General features: G+C 44.0%; 1 protein-coding gene across 2 annotated transcripts in view; it reads left to right on the top strand.

Moving 5' to 3' along the window:
- Positions 1–19,804, top strand: part of VSNL1 (visinin like 1) — a gene marked incomplete at both ends in the record, with an annotated part of 52,956 nt that extends 33,152 nt beyond the window's left edge. The window contains 2 exons of one of the 2 annotated variants that reach the window (XM_080908831.1): positions 14,920–15,135; positions 19,607–19,804. In XM_080908831.1, coding sequence (XP_080764957.1) covers positions 14,920–15,135; positions 19,607–19,804 — 414 coding nt within the window. The remainder of the gene's footprint in view (positions 1–14,919; positions 15,136–19,606) is intronic. The other variant, XM_080908832.1, reaches the window with a different exon arrangement.
- Positions 19,805–23,565: the final 3,761 nt, after the last annotated feature.

The raw sequence follows: 23,565 nt of genomic DNA, 5'->3' as shown, positions 1-23,565 counted from the left end.
GGCAGCTCTCTGAGATAAATATGGAACTGTGAGAGGAGAGCCTCCCTGCTGGGAGTCAGGACATCCAACAATAAACAAGGACCAGGTGGCAGGGAGACTCCTTAGGCCAATCCAGTCCCCCAGCCTGTTTCCCTCCAAGCAGGCTCAGCTGAGTCACTGGACAGCTAGCTATAGGCTGGGCTTCAGTTCCAACACCACCCGCTCTGTATGCCCAATAAGGTACTTGCCAGCCTCAACCACATTCATCATCTGGCCCTTCCCGGATGCCTTCCTGACTGCCCAGTGTGTCTAAGTTCCCTGCTTCAGACCCTGAAGACCCCAGAGAGGTCATCAGAACCCCAGCGGGATCAGTGGAGGCAGTTCCTGTGATGTCGTCAATATGCAGAACCCAGATCCCTTCCAAGCTGGCCCCAGTGAGAATTTCCATTTTCTCCAAGACCCCAAGAGATGAACTTGTTCAGAGTGGTTCAAGAGCCCAGCTCTGTTCAGGCCTGCTAGAGCCAGTCATGGTGTGTTTATACTGTACCCACTGTAACAGATGTCTGCCATAGCGTGTGATCCAAACTCTAACCACAGGCAGAGAGACTTCTGTCGTGTCCTTAAACTGATGCACTACTTCCTTAGGTGTGGCCCACATAACACTCCCTATGAACACTTACACGTACTTATACAAACAAATACACACATTCAATAGAGGCACATACATGCACACAAACATTCTCAAACAATAAAACATTCATATAAACACAAACACATTTTTACACAATAAGCACATACATGCACTCACACATATATACACATACAGGCACATACAGAAATACATACAGCCAAGCATATGCACATATATTTACCCACATTCATTTATACTTTTATTATACATAAGCTCATGCACGCGCACACACACACATCTGGAACTTCTTGAACAAGTAAATCAGTAGCCCTGAGTTTTTGCAAGAGGCCACAGGCACAAAGCCATGTCTGACCACTTTGACTAACCTGAGATTTCTTAGCACTGCTGAGCCCCAGCATATCTCCTTGCTGCCTAGGTCTCACTACAGTGAATGCAGATGGTCTATGATGTACTTGTTCACATCTGTGTTTCCATTTTAGTTTGATAAGAGGTGTGAAATATCTAGCTAGTGCTAGGTAAAAATTGCCTGAGTTCAAGATCCAACCACTAGCTAGGCATGTGACCATAGATAAGGTATATAATAGCTAAATGCAGTGATTCTCAACCTTCCTAATGCTGTGAACCTTTAATACAGTTTCTTATATTGTGGTTATGCCCCAACCTTAAGATTATTTCATTGTTACTTTATAACTAATTTTGCTACTGTTATGAATCCTAATGTAAATATCCGAAAGTTCTGATGGTCTTAGATGACCCCTATGGAAGATTCATTTTACCTACCTGTGTAGTGGGATAGCAGTGGTTCCTAGACCACTGGGTTCACAGAGGAGTGTGTGCAGAAGTAAGTGTTGGAAACATGTCAACTGTTGTACAGATTTAGCATCCCAGAGGTTGGTGGAAGTGTTAAAGCTGACAGAGAGTAAATTCCCTTTTCTGTGTAAAAGTGAACAAGCTCAGACAGCTTAGCCCTTTGCCAAATGTTGATCAGTCAATATGTGACCCAACAGGGACCACGACTCTTCCTCCTGTCCACTAGGCCTGCTTTACACCCCCACAGAATGTTTGAAAGCACAAGATGTTTGTTCCATATCTGGCAGGAGAACCCACCTGCCCACCAGAGTGATCACCTGCCCTTTGTCCCTGGGTGTGAGTGGAGGCTTGCCATGGCCCTGGCACACACTCCCCATTTGGTGCCTCTGAACCATGACTTAAGCACTGATAAACCTTTTCTAACATTACTCCCTGGGAAAAGATCAGGCAAAGGGCAAAAAGTTAAGATGAGACAGAAAGTGAAGGCTGGAGAGATGGCTCAGTGGTTAAGAGCACTGACTGTTCTTCCAGAGGTCCTAAGTTCAAATCCCAGCAACCACATGGTGGCTCACAACCATCTGTAATGAGATCTGATACCTTCTTCTGGTGTGATTGAAGACAGCTACAGTGTATTTTTATATAATAAATAAATGAGAGAGAGAGAGAGAGAGAGAGAGAGAGATGGAAAGTGATACAGAGGGAAGGTCCTTCCTAGAATATACCCTGAGGGTACTCAGGTCTCTCGGTGGTATCTGTCTCAGTGGATAGCAAGCTGTCCAAAGTACAGCTACCCTACATGGTGGAATCCAGGTCTCTGTATTTGTGCGCATGAATTCTAAAAATTGCATGAGTTAGTGTCTCCCAAAAAGGCCCTTGTCCCATCCCCCACGATCCCTTCACTCCACTCAAAAATCTGGTTATCTCAAACAAGACTTTCTCCTAATCCTAGCCTCTGGGTCTAACACTGTATAAAAAGAAAGCTGGAGATTTCCTGGTAGTCCTCTGAGAGTATCCACACTTGCTGGTCTCCTAGAAACCGGCGGCAGGAAGGAGTATGTTGCTCATGCTACCCAAAATAATAGAAAACCTGAACTCCCCAGAGTTTTTCCTGTTGGCTACATCCCTTGCCTCGGCTGGATCACTGATGCTAACCAGATGTTTATCTGGATGATCTGGGTCTACACGGGTTTGACTGCAAACATAGATGGGCCAGCATATGCCCTGCACGTACGGCCAGAGAACACTCATAGCCTTAATACTGGCCAGCTGAGTTCACCTTTGCTCTTCCTTGTGTTACTAAGTTTGTGACCCTACACTTCCCTTCCCAGTCACATGAGACCAGGACATATTTAAAGCTTTTCTGCATACATTTAAGCATCTAGCCAAAACCTACCACATAATGGGCATACATAATGTGATTATTATTGCCTCTTCACTCATATCTTTTCTCCATGTAGCTGGGGTGTAGCTCAGTTCGATATCCAACATTATGTAAATGGGCCTTGGAAGCCCACACCTGTAATTCCAGTACTGGGAACTAAAGGTGAAAATCTTAGAAGTACAAGGTCATCCTCAGCTACAAGTCAGGTTGGAAAGCCAGTATAGGACAGATGGGACTGGGTTTTTCAAAAGAGGAGGAGGATGGTAGAAAAAAAAGAATAAAAAGAAAGGAAGGAAGGAAGAAATAAAAGGAAGAAGGGAGAAGGAGGAGGAGAAGAAAAAAGAAAGGCAAATAAATTAATGAAACCACCACCTGTGGGGTTTTTTTTTGTTTGTTTTGTTTTGTTTTTTGAAAGTTTTTCATATTCTTGGCACATGTATGGAACACAGTCTTTCTCAGACGTAAAGTAACAGTAACAACAGAATCTTTTATTTGCTGACTTATCAAGCAAACACCATGTGGGAGTCAGCATCCCATCATCTGCTCAGTCCACCAGCTCTCTGCAAGTGGAAGGACAGATACCAATCCCAGGGATTCTGACTCAATTCGTGTATCCGTGAATCAATCAGCCCAGCAGCCAGTTCTCTCTCAACTCAGTCCCTTGTTCTTGTGAACTAGGTAAGGCTTTGGAAGTCGTTACAAACCTTTTGCTCAAAGTTCTACATCTAGTAAACTACACAAGTGAGATCCAATCCCAAATCCCTAGTCCCCAAAGCTTGTACCTACTACCATGGCATTCAACCAACAGTGTGTGTGTGTGTGTGTGTGTGTGTGTGTGTATTCGAGTGCACCAATACATATGCTATACAAGTATAAAGAGACCAGAGATCAATCTCCAGGCCCTTTCCACTTTGTTTTTTGTTTTTTGGGTTGTTTTTTTTTTGTTGTTGTTGTTGTTGTTTTGGTTTGGGTTTTTTGTTTGTTTGTTTGTTTTGTTTTGGGGGGGGGTGTTTGTTTTTTTGTTTAAATTAGTGGTGGTGGTTTTTTTGGTTGGTTGGTTGGTTGGTTGGTTGGTTGGTTGGTTTAGTTGTTTTGTTGGGGATCTGTAGAGTATTTGTTTTCTGGTTTTGAGAATAAGTTCTTTTACTTGGCCTGAAACTCCCCAACTCGTCTTAGCTAGCTAGCCAGTGATCCCCAGGGACCCACCTGCCTTCACTGTCACCTCGCTTCACTTGACACATAACACCTAGCCTATGTTTTTAATATGTAGGTCCTGAGATCCAAACTCAAGTCCTCAGGCTGACGCGACAATCACTTTGCCAACTGAGCTGTCTTCCCAACCCTCACTTCTTTACATGACAGGATGTCTTTGTCTTTCCTTCTGTTACCAAACCTCATCCTACACCTGTGTTAGAGGAGATGAGACTATGTGGAATTTGTACAATCCAAAAGTTGAAGACAGGGCAGTTATGGTTGGCAGAGTTTAGGAGAGCATGTGAAAGTTGGTAGGTCAAGTCCTTCCTTTAAACAACAAAGGGCATGTGTTATGTATATTCTTGCAACAGGACTGAATATGTTCACTTATCATAACCATCCATCTTTCACAACTGGAATATCCTTACCATGGGTTGTCACTACTGTCACCAGTCCCCTTGGATTACATTGGTGACCTAACGTGTAGGATTCCAAGAGGCAGCAAGGCTGGGCACTCTCATCAGGGTCCCTGAGATCGGTGAAATGAGTTGGGTGTGGGATGAAATGAATTGATCGTAAGTAGACCGCTTTGTTCTGGAGAAGGCGGGAAGAAAACCAATACTCAGGTAAACTCTGCCATGTTGTCCACTTGAGAAGAACGATGAAAGAGAAAGCCAGGTGAGTGGTTGAATTTCATCTCTCCCTGTGACAGTCAAGCTTCCACCGGCACTTTAAGGGTGCTCACCTGCTGCCTAATTTCAGAATCAATCAGTTCTAAGAGCAACAAAACACCCCTCTTTCTAATACACCACACTGGCTCTCGATGAAACTGCATGACAGTTTCCCAGGCTGTGACTCCTATTTTGTAACAAATCACGTTGGTGATTCAAGATTATCATCACACAAAGGACTGGAGGAATCCTCTTTCCCTAATCAAGAAGTCATTGACCCAATTTACACTGAAAATTATGTATTGAATGGTAGGAAAGAAAATTGATTTGGTTCATGTAGCCAACAGTGCACTTCAGGGTCTCTAACACTTTCAAAGAAAGCAACAGGAAGAGTAGAGATAGAAAGGTGGAGACAGCAATCCGTTGGAAGTGTGTGCTTTCACACTTTCAATCACCCTGAGTTCTGGAATTGTAGGCACATACTGCTGTACCCATTGTCTGTCTGTCTGGTTTTCCACCTGTTTATTTTATATTTTACTCAGAAGCAGAAAAATACATTTAAAAATTATAACTGAAAGGAATTCTGAAGCTTCTTTGATGTATCCCTCCCTTTACATCCAGGGTACCAGGAGTCTGAGAGGTAAGCCACACCTTGACATCTTATCACTTCAACCCTATATCCTTTTTTCTACAACAATAGCATCCTTACAAGTACATAGAAAGCACCTACGTAATGTGCTGGACCTAACTCTGAGAGGAAGAGAAGATACAATAATGGACAAAATACAAAACTTTCTTTACCAAAAAAAAAAAGACGATTTTTGCTTTCCCCATAGTAGGAATCCAAAAGAGAAAAAACCAGGACGTGCCTATGTCCAGGTTTACTACCAGCCAGCCTCTCTGGAGCACCCATCATCCCATTTAGTTCATGTGTCCACTGACCCAAGAACCAAACTCTCTTCCCTAGAAACCTATTTCAAGATCAGTTTTCTTCTAAAAACCCAATGTCATTTGCAATAACAATAAAAAAGCAGATTATATTGCAATAAACACAATGCCAGAGAAGGAAACAATGTATGTTGTTACAAAGAGCCAGGAACTTGTAACCTGAGTGGCCCTCTGGGGTGGAGATGGGAGATTGTCCCCCCAGCCACCTTCCCGGAAGCTTAGGTGTTTGGGCTGTGCCATGATTGAATCTACCCCTGCTTACTTAGTGGCCACTACAGGAGGGCAGACCCCAGGGCTTGTCCTTCATAGTCTCCAGCCAGACTCTTGCCTGTACATCTTAGAGCCAGACCCCAACAGGCTCCTGTTAGACTCTAGTGAATGAACACATAACAGGAAACTGGTTTTGGACTCACCATCTCTAATTAAGTCAGTCTCTCCCTCCCTCCCTTCCTTTCCTCTCTCTCTCTCTCTCTCTCTCTCTCTCTCTCTCTCTCTCTCTCTCTCTCTCTCACCCACATGATAGAGCACTCATGCTGTTCTGGGATGATTCATCCCCTATGAATCATCAACTAAAGTAGTAATGGCAATGAGGCTTGAGGCAAACGGTAGGCTTTCCTCAGCACAGCTGACTTCAGAGCATTCAGAACACACGTCTCCCCTTGTATTACCCATTGGGTAGGGTTGCAAGAGGTGCCACCTGTCTGAGCTAACTTGCTGTGCTGTTTCTTACTCATTGAAGACCTACTGTGTGCCTAGCCTAGTACCAGGCACCAAAGATTAAAGTGGTGCCAAAAAGAAATTCCCTGCTCTATTTAGCTCACAGAGGACAAAAGCCATCGGCCCTATGGACACTTCACAGCTATAATAACTGTCCCCAAAGACTGGACTGCAGGAAGTGACTGCAGCAGGTTGATCTGACCCAAGAGCTGAAAACTGGAAATAGGGTGGGTGGACACAGGATAGAAAGAAGCTTTTCAAACAATGGCAGTAGCCGTACAATATTACACATTCACAGGGTAGGGCTGCAGGCAGAGGGCACAGCAGGAGCCTCAAGAAGTAACAGAAGTACCAGGAAAAGGACTCAGAAACTGGATGTAAAGATTCAGACAGCAGTTGGAGACCTGAAAGGGGATGTGCGGGAGAGAGGTGAGAGCTAACAATATACCATGTCAGTGAAGTTAACAGAGAGGCCACAGTACTGGGGTCATGTCCTGGGTTCGATGTCATGAAATTGAAAAGCTGGTGGCCAAAACTAAAAACCAGGTTAGCCTCAAGGACTTGTCAACCAGCAGCCCAGTGTACGGACGCTGAGGTCTCTTATAACATGGCTTATCCCTCCAGGCATCACATAATTAGCCTGTCCTCTCTGGGAATAAAGATACCCTGGATCTGGCAATCATGGAAGTAACCAGAGAGTAGACAATGGGTAGGTAGGTCTATGCGAATGGTAAGGAAGCTATATTTACTCCATAATGGAAGGAAGGGAGTGGGTCACATGACCCAAAACTGTGCTCCCAGACATCATTCACTCCTATTCCCTACTCCTAAGGTGCAAGTGATCTTGGGAGATGTTAGGATACACGGGAAACAGAAAGTTAACTGCAAATGGGACTCTACACTGCAGCCTTTCTGAGATTATCATGCACAATGGGGTGAGACTTTGCAGTGCTGTGGTAGTGTACGGGTCTTCCATACTCTGTAACTCCTGGTCTCTATTAATAAGCCAGATACATTTTAACAAGTCATTCTTTGGTTTCTCTAGGGTTAATATGTGTTTGTTCATGTCTTCCAGGAAGTGTTAATACAACATACTCCAGTACCCATCACCTGCTCACCCAGGAACAAAAGGGTAGCCAGACATTCCAGCACTAACTGTGGCTTATAAAGCTGGAGGAAAAACACTTGAGACCCTGTCATTAGCACATACTGCCAAAGGTCACAGGAGAAGCAGGCCAACCAGACACAGGAGCCATAGCTCCTAGATAAGGACTGAGCATAGCCCTAACCTCTGAGGGATCCCATAGGAGGTGGGCAAGCCCAACAGGATAAGCAAGAAACAGACTAAGAGAACACAAGAGCGCCATGAAGGAAGCTTGGATGTTCAATACAGCCAAGGAGGCAAGGATCCCAAAAGACGGTGTCCATGTCCTGTCTGTAGGGCTGCTGGGGGAGGAGGGGCTTCCGCTAGTAGACTTTGAAGCTGAGGATAACCAGAGCTTTCATGAAGACCTTGACAGGTCTATTTATACTTCCTTGAACACCTTAGTGGTGTGAACTTTATGCTAATGACTCAATCTAGAATAGCAGCTACCCAATTCCTAAAAAACTAGCTGAGCCAGCAAAGGAAAAGTATTTCCTTTGGGCCTGGCTCTCTCAGAGTCAGCCATGGCTAAACACTTGCCCAAACCGGTGGGTCCAAACCCACTTCATTCAGATTCATTCAGAAGTTTAAGAGTCCTGATAACCACAGCAGGGTGGGGGATATGAGCTCAGACCAAGAGATGCCTTCTGTCAGGTAAATAAAGAAGACCCCACTGTTGAGGCAGTGTGTTAGGGTTGTCATTTGTATGGTGAAACACCATAACTAGATCAACTTGGAGAAGAAACTGAATATTTGACTTATGTTTCCACATCCATACTCCATCACTGAAGATAGGGCAGGAGCTCAAATACAGTAGGATCCTAGCATTAGGACCTGATGCAGAGGCCATGGAGAAGTGCTGCTTACTGGCTTGCTCATCATGGTGTCCTCAGCCTACTTCCTTATAAAATCCAAGTCCACCAGCTCAGGGATGATACCCCTCACAATAGGCTAGGCTCTCTTCTATCAACCACTTATTAAGAAAATACCCTATAAGCTTGCCTACAGCCCCATCTTATGAAAACATTTTCTCAGTTAAGGTTCCTTCCTCGTAGATGACTTTAGCTTGTGTTTTATGTCAACTTGCAGTCTACTCAACAGACTGAGCTTCAGAACAACCAGAGCTACACAAGGAAACCCTGACTACAAAAACAGGAAAAAGAAAGAGAGTAGGAGGGAAGAAGAGAGAAAGGGAGGGAAAGGAGGAAGAAAGAAAAAAGGAAAGAAGGAAGGAAGAAGAAAGGGAGGAAAGAAGGAAGTAAGGACAAAAGGAAAGGAAGGAAGGGAAGGTGGAATGAAGGGTGGGAGAAAGAGAAAAATAACAAAAGAAAGGAAGGAAGAAGATAGAAAAGAAAAGAAAAGAAAAGAAAAGAAAGAAAATGCCCTACAGGCTTGCCTACAGCCCAAATTTATGGAAGCATTTTCTTAATTGAGGTTCTCAATTAGCATTTATCAGGTTGACCTAAAACTACTCAGTACAAGCTGTTACTATGCCTGTGTTCATAGGTGTGTGGATGTTAAGAACAAGAGGTTAAGATGTAACACAGTGGCAGGCACTGCTCACCCTGTCCTAAAAATCTGAGTTCACTCTGAGGCACTGAGTTCACAGAACAGAATAGACCGTGGGAGGCCATCTTACTAACAACTGAGCCCTGTGGTTGGGTGGACTGTGGGTCTCTTCCATGGCCCTGCGCAGCACAGTGACCCAGAGGTCTCTTTTCTTTGGTTCCATCTTGAGCTTTGCTGCAGGCTGACTGGCTTACTGAATCCTGTTCTGTGGTCTGAGGGCTGTATATGGGGTCTTCAGTTAGGATCTGGGGAGATGGCAGAGCCCTGCAGTGCCCTTGGTGTCACACGTTCCTGCCACAACACATCAGCCATCACAGTAGGATGGCGGAGGCCAGGCCATGGTCTGGCTTATACAGTGCTTCCCACTTCAGGTCAGCAGAGGGATCTCCTAGAAAGACCAGCACATCTCATAACAGAGAAGCAGGAAGCACACACACACACACACACACACACACACACACACACACACACACTCGACCGTGCTCTCTAAATTGTACACAACTTGCAGATGGGTGAGAAATATTCCATCAGCAACTAGGTGCAGAGGAGAGCCGACTGGGGGACAGCAGCCTGTATGGAAGGCTTCATGCTTTGAGACCATTTCTGAGCCCACACTGGGTTGTCTGGAGAACCAGTGCCATGACTCACTTATATTCACCACAGAAAGGCTGAAGGCCTCGGCACCTCTTACAGGTAATGAACCTTTCAGTCTTTACTGCTGCAGACACCCTGCAAATAAATGCAGGGACCACCCCTATCTCAAGAAAAGCTTCTTCTGTATAGCAGAATGGGTTCTGCAAAGACTCCTGTTTCCACCAGAGAGAGAAGCAAAGGTGACAGGCATTCTGTAGGGCCGGCTCTCTTTTCCTGAGTATTACTCTCCCTGGGGTAGGGCTGCGGAGCTCAGTCAGGGACAGTGGAGATTAGTGTGATCCTGGAATTCTAGGCAATGCAGAAGATCAAGGGATAGTTAAGCCTGGTGGTAGGTGAGAGGAAGTGACTGCTCATTTTCCTAAAGTTTAAAACTAATAATTTTCTTTTTACTGCCCTTGTCTGTGAATGTATATACAGTTTGTATCTTGTACTTATTTATGAAGTAATTTAATTAGTATCTTCTCTTAATTACTTTTTTATTGCTGTGATGAGACACCATGATCAAGGCAGCCTATAGAAGAAGGAGTTTATTGGGGTGTACAGTTTCAGAGGGTGAGCCCATGACTATTGTGGTGGCTGGGGGAGGGAGGGAGCAAAGCACTTGGCAGATAGTCCTGGTGCTGGACCAGGAGCTGAGAGTTCACACCTAGACTCACAAGCACCAGGCAGAGAGCAACTGGGAATGGCGTGGGCTTTTGAATTATCTACCAACAAAGCCTAATTCTTCCCAAACCAGTTCTACTATCTAGGGACAAAGTATCAGAATATATTAACCTATTGGGGCCATTCTCATTCAAACTACCATAAATTCCTTCACTATCATTGATGCTTGCTTTGTTTCCATGTGTGTTACCAACAGTGAATACAAGGTTGAAACATACTAGCTGCTCACAAAATGTTTTTAAAATTAAAGAATGAACCAGTCTTAAAAATAATGCTGGTTTGCATTTTAACGTTTCTCTGAAGTGCATACATACTGCCAGCAGGTGGCGCCAAACACAGCAGAGAATTCCAGTCTTTGGGAATGATGGACGCCAGGAATTATATAACACTTCAACAAACATGGATTTCTATTTCTTTCCTCAACCGACTCCCGATTATGAAAACCAAAAGGTGCGGTAGAAGTGGTTGGGTGGATTTCCGTTCAAATCTTGTTTCTTACAGCCTAGATCTTGTACAAACTCCCTAATCTTTCAAGCTTTGGCTACTTATCCATAAAATGAAGAATGAATGAATAGATAGATAGATAGATAGATAGATAGATAGATAGATAGATAGATAGATAGATAGATAGATAGATAGATAGGTAAGTGGATGAAGGAGGCTTGAGACAAGATTTCTCTATATAGCCTTGGCTGTCCTGGAACTTGGACTGTAGGCCAGGCAGGTCTTGAACTCACAGAGATTTGTCTGTCTCTGCCTCTAGAGTGTACCACCTCTGCCCAAATCTAAAATAAAATTGATAATACCAGGCTTTATTATAAGGATTAAATGAGGTATCAATAGTATCCTACGCAGGCATACGGGTGTAATCCCAGTGTGTGTTTCAAAAGTTTGTGTGATGCATGCCTGTATATGATGTCCTAGCACTTAGTTGGAAGCAGGCAGACACATCAAGCATCCAAGGCCAGCCTAGGATACAGGGGAACCCCTGTGGCTATTTTGTTTAAAATAGTAACAAAAAAATTCAGTCAATGAAAATAACTTTTATATCAATATTTAGTATAAAAGTTGAAGCAATATACATATATGTGTGTATATATGTATACACGTATATATATGTACACATGTATATATATGGAAGTGAGGAGAAGTCAAGAATAATATTAGGAGGAAAGAAACTGTGCTTAGGCACTATTCTTCACTGAGAGAAATAGGTTAAAGTTCAAGGCCCTGCTTTCTTCTTGAAGAGACTGAAGAGACTGTGGTTCCATTTTCCATAACGATCCATCTTGGATTAGCCAAGCCATCAAAAGCAGAGCTATTCTCTGAGAAGAAAAGCTTGGAACACAGCAGAAGGAGTTTTCAGAGGAAATGGTCCCTCTAGACATGTGACAGCGCTCAAGCCAAAACTTCTTCCACAGCAAATGCACAGGCCACCAGAGTCAGCAAATAGACCCTTTTCAAGGCACCTATAACTTTTATATTCCCAAATCTGTGATCCATTTTTTTTCTCTCAAGAATTTCCAGTTCTAAATTAATTTTAATATACTGACCTACAGTAGCTAGCTATTTTTAGATAAAGCTGTCAGCTATCTCTTACCTTAAAAGTATGCTGAGACACTTAAGAAAGTGGAAATATCACCTGCCAGAAATAAGAGGGAAGGGGACAAAAAGTACCCAGTGTTCTCTGGCGGTGGCATAAAAGCTGCTACATAAACCATCCTGAGGGGTTACCGGGGGAATCTTTGAAAGGTTGGCTCTGCTCTATTCTAAGGCCAGATCTCAAGCACCAGGCCCACCTACGAACAGAACAGCACAGCAACAATCCCTGCCTATAAGGAACATCCTCCACTCCTTCCCGTGACCCACAAAGAGCAAGCATGCATGTTAGAATGTGTCCGGTATCCGTTTCCTCCTTCCCACACGTAAACCTGGCATCCAGACCTCATGTTCAACTCCCTTGGGCTAGAGGGGAGATGAATGAGAATGAGAATCCTACAGAGCAGGTCACAAGAAAGTAAGCTACTTTCTTGAAGAACCCCTTTCTAAGGTCTCCTGAGCTCTGTTCAGCCCATGTTCCAGCTCTTGGCATTTAAAAAAGACCACGGCAGGCTCTAGATGATTTCCTCAATGACTTTGTGGTCCAGGTGCACATGGACTTCAAGCTGTTGGGTCTCTGCACCCCCAACATCCAGGATGGTACTCAAAAAAGAAACCTTGGAGTTCCAAGTACTGATAAAGAGAGGTTAGGAGAAACAGGGTATAGTGGATATAGTTAGGGAGCAAGGAAACAAAGGGTAATGGCCTTCAGGACCACATAGAGTTAAGGTTGATGGCCGGGTGTAGTCTGTAAACCCAGATGTTGAGAGGCAGGAGCAGAGGGTTTCCAAGGCAAACCTGGTCTACATAGTGACTACCAGGTCAGCAGGGCTGCAGTTGAGACCCTGTCTCAAAAAAAAAAAAAAAAAAAAAAAAATTGAAAGAAGGGAAAGAATCCATTAAATAATAAGGAAGTGGCTTTGAAGTTTGTATATTCTGAGATAATGAAAAATGAAATAATGCCCCTTCTTTTAAGCCACTAAATGCTGGGGTGATTTTTGCTACACAATGATAGAAATAGGAACAGTATAAAGAAGTGACAGCTACTAGACCCGGTGGTCCTCAAGCTTCCTAATGCTGTGTGACCCTTTAGGGTTTTTTTTTTTTTTTATGTGCATTGGTGTTTGCCTACATGTATGTCTGTGTGAGGATGTCAGTGTCCCTGGAATTGGACTTACAGTTTGTGAGCTGCTATGTGGTTTCTGGGACTTGAACCCTTATCCTCTGAAAGAGCAGCCAGTGCTCTTAATAACTGAGCCATCTCTTCAGCCCCCAGCTGTGACCCTTTAACATAGGTGCTCATGTTTTAATGATTCCAATCATAAAATTGATTTTGTTTTTGCTCAGTAACTGTACATATGCTACTATTATGAATCATAACATACATCTGTTTTCCTTTGGTTTTAGGCAACCCCTGTGAAAGGGCTGTTCTACAACACCCACCCCCAAAGGGGTCCCGACCCACAGGTTGAGAACCACTGTTCTAGGCGCAGTGTGTATTGGTCTCTCTTGCCCCTATAATTCTGTGTAGGCCATACGCAGAGTCCTGATATGAAAAGGCCTATTTTATTTCTATGGCCACTTTCCTTTTTCTAATTTAAAAAATTATTTGATGATTAATCTATATGTGCCTGTGTGTGATACATGATGTATATATGAATGTGGGCACACAGAGCATGTGTCAGAGCATGTAGGTAGAGGTCAGAGGAATTTTGGGAATCAGTTCTCTCTCCCCTCTTCACCCCAGCTCCTGGGATCAAACTGGTGTCAAACAGCAAGTACCTTTCCCTGCTGAGCTGTCTGGATGGAGCGGGTGGAAATTCATCATCTACTTTCCAGTGTGCTTCTGGGAACGGGTAGAAGTGGGCAGGTAGCATGTACGAGAACCTCGCAGATAAGGATACAGTTGTTTCTATGGCCCCAAGAGCAGCGAGGCCAAGGGCTCAAGAGAGCACACTGTGGCCATCTGAGTAGTGGCTGCTCACATGTTCCTCCGCTCCAGCAAACCCCAGGGCAGGAACAGCGGGAATGAACCCTGGTGCTCTGCCAATCACTCTTATTTCATGATATATTCATCCAAAACGCAAACAGACCTTCCATGCGTGCTTTGGACAGTGCAGTTTGGTTCTGTTTCTGTTTGAGGTCCCGAGATACATGTATTTGACTGTCAGCGCTCAGATCTTCCTGCTTTTGGTGGCACACCTGGAATCCTGTCTTGGGGACACCAGGAACACTGTGAGCTGGCTCTCAAGGTCTCAGCCTTACCACAGACATCCTTTCCTCTGTTCCTGTGTCCATTCTGTCACCCACGCAGCCTGTTGCCTGCTGGCTCTGTGTAAAAAGCCCTTTATGTCTCTCACAATAAGCCTAGTCATGTTCTATTTTTAATGGATTTTTAAAATCTCTGCTCTGCAAAGAAAATGTCCCTGCTTAAAAAAATAAAATAAAAATAAAAAATAAACTGGAATCTCACCCACGGAGGTGACACAGCTGTGTCGTGGCACCAGAGACAGAGGCAGAAAACTGGTCCCTGAATCCCGTGGTGTGGTCACCCTAAAGGAACCTAAAAATGTATGTTGTATCACCCCTTGTGGCCTGCTACCTGCCTCTGTCCTGCCCTGGAGGTGACTACAGAAAAGGAAGTGTTGAATGACTGGACCTCATCAATCCGGAAGCCACATTATCTCCACCGGAAATGGTCAAGGACAGTGGAGAGAAGGCCTCCCCTTCTGCCTCCCTCCCCTTGATCGTCACTGGCCCAGTGCATTCTGCTGACAGATATAAAGCTCACACCGGCTCCAGCCATGCTCTGAAGCCATGCTACACTGTAACGAGCCTCTGCCCGTTCTCGGTGCTAACCCTACCCGGGGCCTCTCTGCAGCTGTACTTCCCCCCCCTCCCCCCCGCGCCTGACCAGTGACCTGTGTGTTCTTTGCAGTTCTTCCCCTATGGAGACGCCTCCAAGTTCGCGCAGCATGCCTTCCGCACCTTCGACAAGAACGGTGACGGCACCATCGACTTCCGAGAGTTCATCTGTGCCCTGTCCATCACCTCCAGAGGCAGCTTTGAGCAGAAACTGAACTGGGCTTTCAACATGTACGATCTGGACGGTGACGGCAAGATCACCCGGGTGGAGATGCTGGAGATTATCGAGGTGGGTCTTCTAGAGGTAGTGGGCAGGGAAGATCTCACAGAAGCCATCCTCTCTGGGAACCGTACTAGTTACACACCGTGCTTTGGCTTCTCCCACCGTGTCCCCACTGTTGTACAGGGCAGGACAGTCACAGAGCCAAAAGTAGGGTATTCCTATAACACAAAGCTGCTGTTGTAGCCATTTACTCAGTACAAGCCCTTCAACAACAACAAAAAAGGGCTTTCTGGAAGCAACGGGTACTTATTATCAGGTCAGCCTCTAGTTCCTTTTCTAGCTGGACCCTGCTGAACATAAACCCTTCCTTATACCATTTTGAACTGAGTCAGAACCCAGTGCAACCCCACTCCACTCCCATAAGATTCAACGGAATCCAGAGTGTTTCCAGTTGTGTTGGTAAGAACCCATGATTCCTTTGCCTACTGTTCTGGTTAGATCACCAATCACCATTTCTTGTGCTGCCTTCTGGAGATGCCAACCCCCTTGGAGTCCTCACAGTGTTCTGCCTCTCAGGAGTCTCTCCTCTTTAGGCCCAGGATGCACCTTCTACCCTAGGCTCCTCCCCCATAGCACTTGACTCAACACACATCTTACCTCCCACCAAGCCTACCTTCCAGGAACCCTTCCCAAATGCACCTATGCAGTCTAGCCTGACCAAGAAGGGGCCTTTTGTAACATTTAACACTGCCCCAGATCACCCTTTGTATAAAAGGACACAGGTCTTATATGGATAAGGACTCTGTAGGCTTAATGCTATATCCCAGAACCTGAATCAGTGCTACGAACCTAACAAACACTCAGAACTGATTGATGTATTGAGATCTTTGGTTAAAATGGAAGGTCTTAGTGTGCTGGCCCATCCCTGTAGTAGCCACTAAAGCCCGGGAGAGGAATAAGCTCTTTATCATGGGCAGGATGGGGCTGGAACAGAGGTAGAAGACCACAGCCCAAGGAACTCCTCACATCCACCGCTCCCCTTCCTAGACAGTCAGTAGTCCTTCGCCTAACCCACCCCTCTGCCCTACTCTGCCAGCCTCTGAAGTTAGGTGCTTTTATAGCAAGCCCTCTTTCTTGGTATTATGTAGTCACTTACCCCCCTCTGGCTTTGCTGTGTCTTCAGTGCCTACAAGAGCTCTCCAATGGGGCCTACTAAATAGTACCTTAGTTCTCTATCTGTGGTCGCTTATTTATGAGGCTAGCTACACCGTAAAGATTCTAAAGCCAGGCCCTTGTTTTCTCATCTTCCTCTCGTTCCACCACATGTACCTTTTCACATGTAACTTGGCTCTCTCCAAGCTTGCTTCCCAGTGGGTTTTTCCAAGTTTCTTCTTTTTCAACCTCTTGCCACATTTCCTCTACTAACAACAAATCCCATTACCCCCTAAACTTTTTTCAAGTCATTGTTAATGCTCTTCAGCCAAAGACCACTAAAAACATACCTGCTGTTGCATAAGTCATGCTGATTATTAATCAAGGCAAATTCAGAAAAGAGGTGCACTGGCTACTAGTTAGGGTTACCACTGCTGTGATGAGACCAAGGGAACTCAAGGAGGGAAGGGCTAATTTAGCTTACACTCCCACATCTGTAGACCATCATATCAAAGGAAGTCAAACAGAGCTGGAATCTGGTAGCATGAGCTGATATAGAGACAGTGGAGGGGTGCTGATTACTGGCTTGCTCCTCATGGATTGCTTAGTCTGATTTCTTATAGAACCCAGGACCAAACCACATGGACTGGGCCCTCCCCATCAATCACTAATTAAGAAAATGCCTTACAGCTTAATCTTTACAGTGGGCATCTTCTCCACTGAGGTTTTCCCCTTTCAGATGACTCCAGTGTTCGGTTTCTCACTGCTGTGACTAAACACCTGCCAAAAGCCTCTTAAAGGAGGAGAGGTTTACTTTGGTCAGTTTGTAAGGATCCATCAAGGGACAGGAGGCAGGAGGCAGAAGCTTAAAGCAGCTGGTCACACTGCACCAGTCCTGAAGCAAAGGGAAGAGTACCAGCACTCAGCTTGCTTTCTCTTTGGCTTTGGCACAGAGCTCCATCCTAGGGAAAGGTGTCACCCACAGCTTAGGTGGATCTTTGCACCTCAAATTAACCTCAACTAGAAACTCCCTCATGGATGCTCCAGAGTTTGCCTCCTAGATGATTCTACATCCTTCCAAATTGTCAATCCTAATCATCACATAGGTTGTCAGTACTCAGAGGGTAGGACATTTGGTAGGGTGATTCAGAAAGGGTGCAAGGAAGCAGGGGTCACTCTGGACTGGGTGCTGTCACACAATGGAGAAGGAAGTTATTTCTATGATTCATTACCTCGACAAATCCCACCTTTGAAAAGAGCAACAGTAATAAGGATAAAGCTGTGGTTGCTTTTAAAAAAAAAGTGGCAATAATTTATCTTAGGACAATGATTCTCAACCTTCCTAATGCTGCAACCCTTTAATACAATTCCTCATGTTGCAGTGACCTCAACCATGAAATTATTTTAATTGTTACTTTATAACTGTAATTATGCTGTTACAAATTGTAATATAAATATCTGATATTGGGATATATATTATGGGACCCCCAAATCCACAAATTAAGAACCTCTGTCTTAGAGGGTGTGGGGATGCGTCCCTACCTGTGGCTTAGACAATGTGGTGTCTTGTTCAGACATGAGTTACAGAGTGTCTTTACTGCCCTAGCCACAGGTTATCTATGAAACTATATTTGACTAGAGAGCATCAGGTCTGACTCTAAGGTCTAGATGAGCTACAGGAGTACTAAGGTCCCCCGGGTCACACCAGGCTTACTTGGACAATGGCAGCTTTCCTTCCTCACCCACAGGATACTTCTTTCTCCTCTTTTCTAACTCATCCTCTCCCTTAAGCCCTGTGAAGCCCCCCTTGTCCTTTTGGTTGTGACCCCAGCCTTTAACAGCTGAGCCTACTCTCAAGCCCAATCCTGTGCACTCTCACACAAGGTTTTGTGGGTGGATTTTTTCATTTGGTTGGGGCAGAGAACCTCCTTTTTGAATGTTTGATCATTTTTCCTGGCTTCTGGACATGGTGAATGTGACACAGTATTACTTGTATGGTAGTGTTTCTATTCAGGACCTTGAGAGCTATTGACTGCAGAGCCCATCCTAAAGTCTGTCTCTGTTGATGGCTTCAGGTATTCCCTGAGGTCTTTCCACTCTGGCTGGTTAGAACCCCTGTAAGATAGGGCTCATTCGTGCATTTAAATGAACAAAGGCATACAATCAGTGTGAGCACAAGTAGAAAGGGGCATCTTCAGAACACTGAGCCCTAAGGCATGGGAATGCTTACAAAAAAAAACATGAAGATGAATCAGTAAAGCGGATTGGGAATGACTGTCTGGGCTGGAGTGCTGAAAGCTCGCTTTACAAGTGTGGGGCTCCAAGTTCCATCCCTAGCACCCATGTAAAAATGCAAAACTTGGCGGTGGCACACACAAAAACCTTTCCAGGAAAGGTGTCCTGTGCTTCAAAGCATAGATGTGTAGATCTCTTCAAAGGATCCCACTGAAATCTGGCTGTCTACACCCCAGATCTGGCTTCAGCCTATTTGACCATTTGACCTATTTGACTCGTCACCTTTGCACATTCAAGGGGCTGCAGTATTTCCATTAAAGGATCGCAACTCAGAAGACGCCACCACAGACAAAATTTCAGGACCAGCCAGTATAGAACACTCCATATCCGTCAATCCATCAAATTAAATGGATTTGTTTCTTTTAGCTAATATTTGTTGAAGCTTTATTTTCCAACAAGCATACAGTACTAAGTCCTGAAGAAAAGCACTTTCTAGTGCTTGGGATGTACTTTCTGGTGAGGAAGACAATGCATTTGCAGTAATTGTCTTCCTTAGGGTTTCTATTTCGGTGATTAAAAACATAACTATTAGCAACTTGGGGAGAAATGTTTTATTTCCCCTCATGCATCCATTGTTAAGGAAGGTCAAGGCAGAAACTCAAGCAGAGCAGAAACCTGGAGGTCTGAAGTGACTGGGAGCTACTGAGGAATGCTACTTACTGGCTTGTTCATCATAGTTTACTCAGCCTGCTTTGTTAGACCACCCAGAAACCACCTGCCCAGGGTTGAGTTGGCACTGCCCCATGTGCTAGATACATCCCATCAATAATAAATATCAATAAAAAAATCATCCAGGTAATCTGAAAGAGGTATTTTCTCAACGGATGTTCCTCTTTTCAAGTAACTCTAGCTTATGTCTTAAGTTGACAGAAACTAGCTAGTACAATAATAAAGTATGTATTATATTCCACTGGGGAAAGAAGTACCAGTTGCCATGGGAACTTAGAACATGGGAAGTGAACCTCTTAAGGGAAAGAGAAACTAAGTTTGGGAGAATAAACAGGATCTAATTAGAAGCGAGAAAGGGAGAGCAAGCGCAATGGGTTCCTGGGTTTCTTATAATGTCGACTACCATGTCTTTTTTCCCAAGGCTATCTACAAAATGGTGGGCACTGTGATCATGATGAAAATGAATGAGGACGGCCTCACGCCTGAACAGCGAGTGGACAAGATTTTCAGCAAGATGGATAAGAATAAAGATGACCAGATTACACTGGATGAATTCAAAGAAGCTGCAAAAAGCGACCCTTCCATTGTATTACTCCTGCAGTGCGACATTCAGAAATGAGCTGATGTCAATGCTACGGACTACACAGAAGTCTTGATGTTCCATTCAGTCTGCAGCTATACACACAAACACACACACACACACACACACACATACACACACATACACACACACACCACACCACACAATTGCTTGGACTACCTATAAATGGACTTGCTTCTTGTGTTTGAAACACTTGTGTGCATGAGAATGTCATTTGCTAATGAATTTTAAAAGCATATATTATAACACAAATCCGACAACCTGCCACAATGTGATGTGTAATATCATTTCATCAAAAATATATCTTCCTCCAAAGCCTGGGCAGAAGCGTACTGCAAAGAGTTCTATGATTTCTTGTACATGTTTTGCTAATGCTTGTGTCTCCTTGATTATATAATATCAGTAGCACTGAGAACCCCACAGTAATGTAACTTATTATGGGCTGCGTCACCATTCTCCTGTAAAATAGTACTGGACAGACACACAGGAGGAGTCTTGGGCTCCCTGTCTGGCCCACACACAGCTTGTATTATCAGTGGATATAAATGTACTACATTTGCATGCCTTTTGGGTTTGCCTTCATTCTTACCTCATTTGTAACCTCTCAATCTGGAAAGAGCTGTTTTGGATGAATGCAGTATACAACTTAAAAATCCTGCTAAACTATTCATTAAGTATAACTATCTATATATCTATAGACACAAAGGTATTATTTATTGAAAGTAAAAACATAATAATAGGAATGTATTGCTTTCTGTTAAGACATTTTAAAGGCTTCCAGAAAGGTGGCAATAGATGTCCCAAATAAATTTCTAATATTTGATTTACTTCCCTATTAATTTACAATTTTCAGCTCAATGTTCATAATAGGGGTCAGCTTGCCATGACTTAAAATCTACCCTTACATACATCTTTGGAATTTGCAGAATGACTGAAAGGGGGGAAAGTCATTTTTCAACTTCTCATCCAGCCCCTCCTCCAAAGAGGGCGAATTAATGTGGCGTGTAACATTTAAAGAAAACAGGAGATTTGTTCATTCTGGAAAACAATGCTCATTATGTGACAATAAACTTTATCTCAGTGTGACTTTGGTGCAAACGATACATTATGTTCTATATGACTCTGAGGAGGTGCATTTAGTGAGCAAGATGGGTCCAGGGTAAGTCCAAAGTAAAAATCATGCTGCTTTTTGTTTTCATGATGGAACAAAACTGATCCTTCTGACCTTGGGATGGGAGGGGGTGTCACCCAGAACTCTAAATCAGGTTGGCATTTGCAGACCATGCCTGGACATGTTCAGCCTCTTCATACGTGCACTTCACATGTTTCCTCTGATGGAGTGCTCAAGTTTTGCATTGCACACTGGCTTTTTAGCCTTTCACAGGCAGCTGCTGTGACAACCAAAAACCAACCGCGTACATGCAACTTTTCTTTCGTGTAGAGCCCATGTTTACTTCTATCAAATGCTGCAGCATTCTTTCTTTGACCCAAAACACTTTTGATGGAGTGTATCTTTTCCCCTGTAACCATTTTTCTTTGTCTTAGGACTGAATGACACTAGTCAGGGAATAATGATTCCATCCACCTAATTCAATCCACAAGAAATTGTGGCTAAGCAAAGCTTACTATTTACTCATGAGACATCAAGGCACCAAAATTCTGCCCCAAGAAGACACCTCCATGAGTGAACAGAGAGCCTTGCACTCTGAACCCCTGTGCATGGTGAAGAAGCATGGCAGACAAAGTCTGAGATTCTCCACCTCCCAGTAGGGTTTTCTCTCAGCAAGGGTGGCATGGGTAAACCGGGAGAGACACCTGGTTACACAAGACTCTGGCAAACCATTCCTAACAAATCTTTGCTGACTGTGTGTAGACAGACTGTACATGCTTGTGAATGTCAAACTCCAAGAGACAGAAGAAAAACACAGCAAGATAAGAGCAAAGAATAGGGGTGGAATACGGCGGTGGTTTTTGAAGTAAGACCACCCAAAAGGATCAGAGTGACAGAAAGTGAGAGAAAGTATCCGGAACTTAGGGAACTAAAAGCTTCCATGGGCCCACTAGTTCTTTTTATAAGTAAAATGTAGACACTGTGAACAAAAATTCGATTTGCTCTTTAGTCCTTTATGATTAGTGTGAACTGACTGGCCCAGTTAACACTGAAGAAAAGCTGTGTGTGTCCTCTGGGCTAGCATTTCTATTCCTGGTTGTGTTATCCACCACACCCCCAGCCCCAAATTGCCAAACCAACAACAAAACACTCACAGAAAGGACCTATAGGACCTTATAAGGACATGTCCCAGGACATTGGTGGTGGCTCTTTGTGGTGTAGGTAGTGGAGCCCACCTACTGGCCTATCACTACAAGATTAGGTGAGTGAAACACAGAAAATGCCTCAGGTTGGCATTCTATATACCTACTGGAGAGATTGGGTATATACAACATGGACAAAAACTTACTACACAGTACAGTATATGAACAGGTGGAAGGCAGCCCATGAGTCACATTAGGTGAAGGGTGGTTGCATGTGGAGGTTGTTTCACTACTAGTCCATCATAGACAACCCAAACACACGAATGGGAACAAGCGTTTTACTACCTCATGTCTTACTTAAGTGTCCCGCTGACACTGGTTTGGGATCTACGCACTTAATTTATAAACTGCACCGCATTGGAAGAGCAAAATTAGTGTACTGTCAGACTAATATGAAACAAAACTTTTCCTGTTTAGGGATAAAGACCCAAGAAACTCTTAGAAAAAGCAGTTTGTCTACAAAGGTCTTGAACCTTAAAATTTTCCTGATGCTCTAGCAAGAGAACTGCACTATCTCACCCTTGACTTTCTTTTCTTTTTGAAGTTGAATCCGAAGTGTCATTTTATTAATAGCTAACTTACAGTACCAGCTTAGGCCTCTGGGGGCCCTGAAGCCAGATCTTGTTCCTTATGTGTAAGGCCTGACAGTGTGGGATTGGTTTTAGCACTTAAGACTTCCTCTGAATTTGAAAAGCAGTAAACATCTGGCATACAGGAAAGAGACACAAGCTTGGTCTTCTCGGATGTCACTGCTTGTCCTCATTTTGTTGCTGTCACATCTTATTACAGGCACCAGGCACGGCCAGAAAGTGTTTTTCATACAGTATAGATATTCTAGTTTATTGTGTGGCATTTCCTGTTACCTAGGTTATCCTGAGTTGTGTTACTTCACTTCCACTATGTACAATGGCTAATCTTGGCACCTCCAATTCAGTGTTCCTCACTAGAGGTCTGGTAAGACTAGGTAGGTTTCTTCCCCAAGGCAGATTTGTGACATTTCCCACCCTGTACAGTAGGTATCCCACTTAAGTTTTATTTCATAACATTTACTTTTGAGTACCAAAGTATATTTTTAGCTATAAACAAAACATTCCAATGTCTTAAAAGTCTTCATATTATCTCTTGTTCCTAATTCCACAACTCATTTGGGTTATTCTGGCTTGGAATCTCCTACAGCTGTAGGGTGGAGGGTACAATACCTTCCCCAGCAGTATTAAGGCTTCCCCATATGGGTGAGTCCAGCTTCTTCCTGGAGTAACCTTGAGAAAAGCAGCTCAATCCTGTTCAGTCCAGTGGACTCATGGAAATTGAGTTCTCAGAAACAAGGGAGGTTTCACTTTTCATTGCCTACTCAGATCTGGCCTGGGAAACAACATAATTCTACCAGGTTCCACTAGTTACACTCTACCGAGAGCAAGGAGGGTCTCCACAAAGCAAAGTCCTGGAACATGGGAAGGATTTACTGT

Source organism: Micromys minutus (genome assembly GCF_963924665.1).
Source record: "Micromys minutus genome assembly, chromosome: 1".
NCBI lineage: Eukaryota > Metazoa > Chordata > Mammalia > Rodentia > Muridae > Micromys > Micromys minutus.
The sequence above is the reverse complement of the archived record's forward strand: the minus strand, read 5'-3'. Positions and strand labels throughout refer to the sequence as shown.